The sequence below is a fragment of the Arachis ipaensis genome, chromosome B02 (assembly GCF_000816755.2).
Source record: "Arachis ipaensis cultivar K30076 chromosome B02, Araip1.1, whole genome shotgun sequence".
Classification (NCBI taxonomy): domain Eukaryota; kingdom Viridiplantae; phylum Streptophyta; class Magnoliopsida; order Fabales; family Fabaceae; genus Arachis; species Arachis ipaensis.
Genome location: NC_029786.2, coordinates 8,107,780 through 8,115,581, shown reverse-complemented (window position 1 = coordinate 8,115,581; position 7,802 = coordinate 8,107,780). Strand labels below are relative to the sequence as shown.

The 7,802-nt window shown below is 36.8% G+C and overlaps 1 protein-coding gene across 1 annotated transcript; it reads right to left on the bottom strand.

Moving 5' to 3' along the window:
• LOC107624774 (subtilisin-like protease SBT1.5) lies at nt 4,052-7,073 on the bottom strand. Its single transcript, XM_016327228.2, has one exon. It carries the CDS (start codon nt 6,753-6,755, stop codon nt 4,347-4,349), a length of 2,409 nt encoding a protein of 802 aa, XP_016182714.1. The 5' UTR covers nt 6,756-7,073; the 3' UTR covers nt 4,052-4,346.

The window sequence follows — 7,802 nt, the reverse complement described above, 5'->3', positions numbered from 1 at the left end:
AGACATAAAAAAAAAAAACTTATATAAAAATTCAAGTAAACTCAAAAGAAATTCTTACTTAAAGCGATACGTTAAATACATAACTATATCTTCTTCTATAAATTTAAATTTTTGGAAATAGCGATGTTATCATCACTGATTTTATTGTTAGACTAGTATTGAATATGTTGGTATTTTATGACCACTTGCAAGTTCAGTTCTATCCAATATATTGTTGATAAGGATGCTAGTTCTAGAAGGCAAGAGAATCATTCATAATTGAATCCCATCGTATCAGTAGAATAATCTAGGTTTTCTTAGGTTAGGTTTCATGTTGCATGCATACCAAGAAAAAAAAGGAACTAAAATAACGTAAGGACTAATCTTCCGAACCATTATAAAAAACTGGGTTAATTATGCATTAACATAATCAACAAAACTAAAAGTTCATACGGAAAACTAAGTATAGAAAAATTTTCTTCTCTTTTCGTGTTTGTCAACTATGGAACAATTTTTTTAAAGGGATGAAAAAAAATTCTAAGAATTGTGGGCTTGTAAAATTACTAAATAATATACCAACTTACCAAGGCAGTATCTTGGGCCAGTAAAGAGTCCACTTACATAATTTGCACATTTAATTTTGGGCTCTAGCATGTTGCTTGGAACTTGGACATGTTGGGCCAAGTGATTATATATTCACCAAGCTTCCTTCCCTTTTATTTATTTTGTAAAAATGTCCACAATTTTATTTAGGAAAAGTATATGGAACCAAAAATTTATCAGCCAAAAATTAAACAAAATCACATTAATTTTAAATTTTTTAAATTCAAAATTTAAAAAATTTAAAATTGATTAAGTAACCTATAAAAACTTTATTCTTCTCTCTCATGTTAACCTATTCACCTCTAACAATCAGACACAGACTCCTCTCTCTCACCATCAAGCCCTCTCCTCCTTCACACCGCGACTCCTCTTCTATCACCGACATCTGACTCGTTGGATTCGCCACCGTCGACAAGAGCCACTTCTTTTTCATGAACCAGATGTGACGATGAACATCTCTTGCGTCGAGAAACAGGGGCGTAGAACTGGGTCAAATCAGTGCTGATTTCATCCTTCCTCGTAGAGAATCGGATTAATTTAATAAAAAAATCTGGGTTCGGATAGCCGCCTTCTTATTCTTCAAAGGAGATTGATCGATGAAGGAAAAAGCATAGGCACCGTTAAATAACACACTGATATTCTGGGGGAGCTTTTTCTTTTATGGATAAGGATGAAAAATATATTATTTTAGATCTAAAAATATATTATTTTGGAATATTAGGTGCTGTTTTGATGATTAAAGAGACTATAAATTACACAATTGATCTTAGTTAAAAGGAGTCTTTGAACAATTACAGAAATATAAAAAAAATATTTATTTAATATGGAAAAAAAACATCCTAATATTTAACAAAAGAAATATTCAGTTATATTTTAGCAAAAATAATTAAATATTTATAAAATTTAAAAAAAATTATGAAATGCTTAAAGAAATAGAGACATTCATATTTGTAATACAAAAAAATTCAAAAAAATATAAAAGAACATCCATTTAGTATGAAAAAGAAACATTCTTATACTTGGCAGAAAAAACATCTATGTATATTAACTCGTAGAGATTTTGAATTCACCCAAAGATATTTGGCTGATTTTTGGCTAATACCCTTTTGGTTCCCTAGCATTGCTCTTTTATTTATTTTAGTATAACCATGGAGATATATAGCTAGCTTAGAGAGTTCTTCTAGGGTTTCGCTTCTGTTTAGGGAGCCATATTTTCTGGTCGAAAAGGCGACAACTTTTCCGACTAGTAGGGTTGTGTTGTCTGAAAAGAATTGAAATCGCGAAATATAAGATTTGTACTTTTAGGATTGTTTTGTAATTTTTCAGGTTTTTTTTTTTGGGATCATTGTGCATTTAGAGATACTCATGGGGTCTTTGTATTATATTGTTAAGTAAATATAGTCTCTGTATTGGTGTATACACAAGACAATATTCGAATCCCGACACTTATTTAAGCGGACTAATGAACTAACTACTAAACCAATCCAACTTGATTACTCTCTGACTCTCTCTGATCACATCTATATATGTGGTTTGGTTTCTATTTTCTCTAGATAGCCTCAATCACCAAAACTTTTATTTAAAGAAAAATAAGTAGTGTTAAAAGCTTATTACTTAAATTAAGCAAGCAATGGTAGCGGCTACACTTGAATTGTACAAAAAAGGAATCGGAGTTGGACAAATAATAAAAGGGTTGTGAAGGGCCATGCATGCACAATGCATATCCTGTTAATGGTTTTGTCTCTAGTGTTGTTAATAACATAAAAAAGCAAAAGAAACAACGCACCGTTTGTTTAGTGGGTGTGTCCACCAAATTTTGAGATACAATGACATACTCACACCCATATTTTATATTTGGTTTTTAAATACATAAAATAAGTAAAGATACAATAGTATACATTGATATATAAATACATAAAATTTGTGTAATGCTATTTTATTGAGACACTAAGACACAAAGGTTAAGACAAATTTTTCCACTTTTATCCTTAATAGTAGTGATTGTGATGATTTTTTTTTTTTGGAAGATAAGGATAATATTGATATTTGCAATTTATATTCTATCTTGTGCATAGTTACCAAACAAAATAAAAGTTGTCTCTTTATATATATGTTTTTAATATTTTGTGTATTTGTGTCTATGTCTTCACCCATACATAAACCAAACACAGCCCAAGGGAACCAAATGATACACACACGACAAGCTAAGAAATCTCATCCATATTTAGTTTCCTAAGAGAAATTTCATTCATCACAATCTCTTTAAATAAAACGTGACATTGCTTTGTGTCTTCCCCTATTTTCATTTATCTTAATTTTGTTGATTAATTTAGTTTGAAATTAACTTCCAATTCACTTGATCTACTCTGTTAAATTTAGTTGTTATTATTATTATTATTGTCAGATTGATAAGTTTTATGGACAATATTTTTATATGTCCAGAAGGGAAGAACAAAAGAAAAAGGAAACCTAATGATACACATTGAGACAAACAGATTAGGAACAAATATCTTTTTGAGGTTGTGAAGTAGCCGCATTTTATTTTCCAGCTAAGATGCTTCCTTTGAACGTTTAAATTAGTTAGCTTTCTGTCCGAGTCAACTTTCATCATTCACGTTCCCACATCATCCAATTGAATGCAGTATCTCTGTCTTGCTTTGCCAGTTTCAATTTTGACAAGTATCCATGAATTTAAAAACATGGTATCTTTCAGTTGGATACTCCTACAAAGACATTTTCATCTGAAAATGGTCCTGTAAACTCTCGTTCTATCAAATATATTCGGTCAAATATGTTAAATCATCTAACGATTTACAATATGTTAAATCATCTAACGATTTACAATACTATGCTCGCATAAAGACGTCTTTATGATTCATGAAAGAAGCCACCATCATTTCTAAATTCTACAATGCAAAGATGTGTACAATCTTTCTCAGATAAATACTCCATCAATTCAACACTGCTAATCTAAGAATTATAATTATAATATTGATTTGTATGTGCTGATACAGATCAAATATTGAAAGAATAACATTTTTTTAATATTTTACAATGATCAGTAATAGTCTAATACCGTTTTGTCTTTAGTTTAATTACCATTAATAATTCTGTGCTAAAATGGAACAGGCAACTATAGTTTAACCAAGATTCTGTGCTAAATAACTGATTTGTCTAAAACTATTAAATATCCACTATCCAAAACAGGTAATAACAACCGATATTTTGTATCAACTTCTATCTCCTCTATCATATACACCTTTCTAAGAATCTTATTTCAAGAATTTAGAATCCCTAAATTGTTATCCTTAAACCATATCTATGGACTCTATATCAGTAAACATGCAATAGATTTTCAAAATGTGTAGTCTATGAGATACATACAAATTAGTAAAGAAAACAACAGCAAAATGTTATTGATCTAAGCATAAAACATTTATCATATCTTCATGCATGGTGCGATCAAATGTTTCCATGTTCTTAACACTGCATTTTATACAAGCAACATCCTTAATTTTACAACAGGGAAAATATAATTCAATACCTTTATGTCTTACTAATACCTCCATACCTTTTTTTTTCTTACTTTCTTACAATCAACCCTGCATCAGTTCTTAGGAATATAAAAACTAAAAACTTCAGAAAACCAAACATTTTCTCTATCATACATATATTTATATATATAGAGCTAGATTTTTATATAAAATCTCTCTAAGATGGGTAGAAGGCACAAAATTTCTACATACAAAAAAAAACCTCCAACACTAATAATCAAGAGGCTGTTGCATTGTCACAACCAAGGGACTTGTGACAGTGTGTTTGCCATCAGACCAAACTATGGAACCACTCTTTATACTTGAGCCTCCAGGAGAAAGCTTCACTGCTCTAGCTTGCACCCTAACAAGGAAGTTCAGCTTCTGACCCACCCTCCTGAAGGACAGGGTCTGAGGCTCCACTGTAACCTTCATCCCGACCGGTGGCTTAATGGTGACCTTGTAGACTGAGTTCGCCTCGCCAACATTGGTCACGGATCTAATGAAGTGCGTGGACATTTTCTTCTTGCCATATTGCTGGAAAACTGCTGACAGTGAAGGATAGTTCAAGTTCCCGGCATGTCCGGCTTTCTTCGCACTGCTGCAATCTGCTTTCTTCCTTGTGATCACTTGGATAGTGTCAGTGGTGTAATTTGAATTGCACAAGAAGTTCACATAATCAGAATCCGAAATGTCATAGACCAAACCAGGGTCAATGGCCTTCTCAGGATGAACATGGCCAGCACCATAATCAAACACTGAGGAAACATTCCCAGTGGACTCATCCAACATGGCATGACCCCTATTGTCCACAACATAAGCAGTGGTCATCAATGCAGACCTAATAGCAGCCGGACTCCAATCCGGATGCGCCGCTTTCAACAATGCTGCCAATCCAGAAACATGAGGACAAGCCATTGAGGTTCCAGAGAGTATATTAAACTCGGTTTTGCGCTTATCCGATGGGACGCCAGAGGGGCCAACCCTATCCGGCCACGCAGCAAGGATGTTCAACCCAGGGGCAATCACATCAGGCTTCAAAATCTCTGTTGATACGGGGTTAGGCCCTCTAGCTGAGAATGATGCCACCACAGGTGCTGGCCTAACACCAAGCCTAGTACCTTTGAATATAATCGTTGCAGTTGGTGGCGAAGTGTGATTGGACTTCGCCGCAGTCGCAATGTACCTCCTGATCTCATCGCCCCCTATCGCTCCAACGGCGGTAGCAGGGAGTACATGGCAATCAGCCACCAAGCCTTCACCATCAAATATCCCATTGGCCAAAATCATGCCAATTCCGCCGGATTTCTTCACAACATCACCCTTAGCAGCTCTAGAACTAATCCCTCTATCACAAACAACAATTTTCCCCTTCACTAACTTGGGATCCAAGGAACCTTCCAAACAAAGTGAAGCCGAATAACCATCACCACCACCGGTACTTCCACCGCCACTTAATTCGGATCCAGCATATACAACCGGGTACATCCGACCCGGAATTAAACCCGGACCACCATAAAGACTAGCACCAGCTATAACCCTACCATTTCCAAGCTTCACATGAGCGGGGAAATCCCGGTCAATTGTTCCGGCGCCAACAGTTGTCACCCAGGGGGCGACATTTGTGACGGTGAGGCCACCGGGACCACCGTTTCCGGCGGAAGCCGAGACAAAAACACCGGCTGATGCGGCGCCGTACGCTCCAATGGCAATGACATCGAGGTGGTACGGCACCACGACGCCACCGACGCTGAGCGACGCTACATCGACGCCGTCCGAGACGGCGGCGTCGAAGGCGGCGAGGATGTCGGAGTCATAGCATCCGCCGGTCCAGCACACCTTATAAACCGCGAGCCTGGCCTTCGGAGCCATGCCAGCGGCGACACCAGCTGCGTAACCGAGAGTCGAAGCTGGAGAAACGTACCTTCCGGCGGCGATTGACGCCGTGTGCGTGCCGTGGCCGTCTGAGTCCCTTGGCGACCGGTACTCCGATGTCTCGTTCATCTTCCCGTTGGTAGCCTCGTATCCGGCGGAAAAAAACCTTGCGCCGATGAGTTTCCGGTTGCATGAGGCGGCCGGAAAATCTTTTCCAGCAACACAGCGTCCTTTCCATTTGGCGGGAACGGGACCTAGGTCGCGGTCGTTGAAGCTCTGCCTCTCCGGCCAGATTCCGGTGTCGATAACTCCTATGACGAGATCAGAGCCGAAATCGGTGTCCCGGAGCAAGCCGGTCTTAGCGGCGGTTTGAAGGCCGAGAAAATGAGGAGAGCGCGTGGTGTGCACGTGACGAACTTGTTCAGGTATGAGTGCTGTCACGTGAGGGAGTGTCTGGAGCCTCTTTGCTTCTGAAGGTGAGAGCCTTGTTGAGAAGCCGTGGAAAACGGTGTCGTATGTGTGGAGAATGGGGTTATTGTTGTTAAGGGCGTGTTTGGATGTTGTTCCATTTGTAGTTTTGGTTGAGAGTAGTGAAGAGAGTGTGGATTGGTACCAGTGAGTGTGGGTTGTGAAAAGGGAAGGCTTCAGGTTGTGGTTGACTTGGACTATGAATGTTGTTCTCTTTTCTTCTTCAAAAGAAGAACAACAACACAGAAGTGTGGCAATGAAGATAGTAAGGAAGAGGAAAATGGGAGGGTTTGCCATTGTTAGGTGAAGTGAAGACTGAAGAGTGAAGAGTGAAGGGGACTTGGATATAAAGAGGAGTTAGATTTGTTTCTTAATGGAAGGGAAGGGAAGGTTATTGGGAGAAGACCCACATTACTAATCTATTATTACTTTACTTATTACTACTAAGCAGTAGCAGGAGGGTGAGGTGGAGTTTTGAGCATAGGGTATAGTGTCCTAGTGCATTTTAATAAATAAAGAGCCTTATGAAAGTTAATTTGTTAGTAATAAAAGAAGCTATTGTATAACTATTAATGGGAAAATGTTATATCTAGCACTTGTACATGACATAAAATACAAGAGAGAAAAAAGGGGGTGAAGGAAGGAATGCTGTGTGGATAGTGAGTTGGAATTTTGGTAGCTAAGAAATACATGAAGCAGTGATAGAGGATTTGAGAGTGGGCATGGTGTCTTGTTGTGGGTCTGCAATGTGCATGGAGGACAGACACTGTAGTGGACACAGCATGGCACCTGTCATGTCATAAAAAACTAAGGCCAACACAGAGAAAAATGTCCCATGGGAAAAGAAAACTACCACTGCCTGGCTACATCTAATTCTAACATATCCCCTATGCATGCATTATGTATAGAAAAAAAAAACATATATTTAGTAAAATGTGATTTTTTATTTTATATTCTTTAAGTAAGATAGAAGAAAAAATATATCAAAAAAATATTAAACGATAAAAAATTNNTCCACAATAGTATTTAATAAAATAAATTAACAGTAGAAACTATAATAAGACTTTTAAAATTTTTACTAAACTAAAACTAAAAAGCAAATATTTATAAAAACAAAAAACAATTAAGTAAACTAATTTCATCTCATTAAAATTTTCATCTTTGTACGAATATTTTAAAAGACGATTTACTTTAATTTGCCAAAGTCCAAAAACATGGAAAAGATAAAAGGTGTTTGTTGTGGGCAAAAAATATTAAATTATTAATTACTGCCTCAGAGCTAAATAATAAACTAAGTCATTATGAAGGACCAACCCATCTGATTCTGTAGAACCTGTTTTAATA

Coding starts and splice junctions, on each gene's coding strand:
- LOC107624774 (XM_016327228.2), bottom strand. CDS start 6,755: ATGGCAAACCCTCCCATTTTCCTCTTCCTTACTATCTTCATTGCCACA.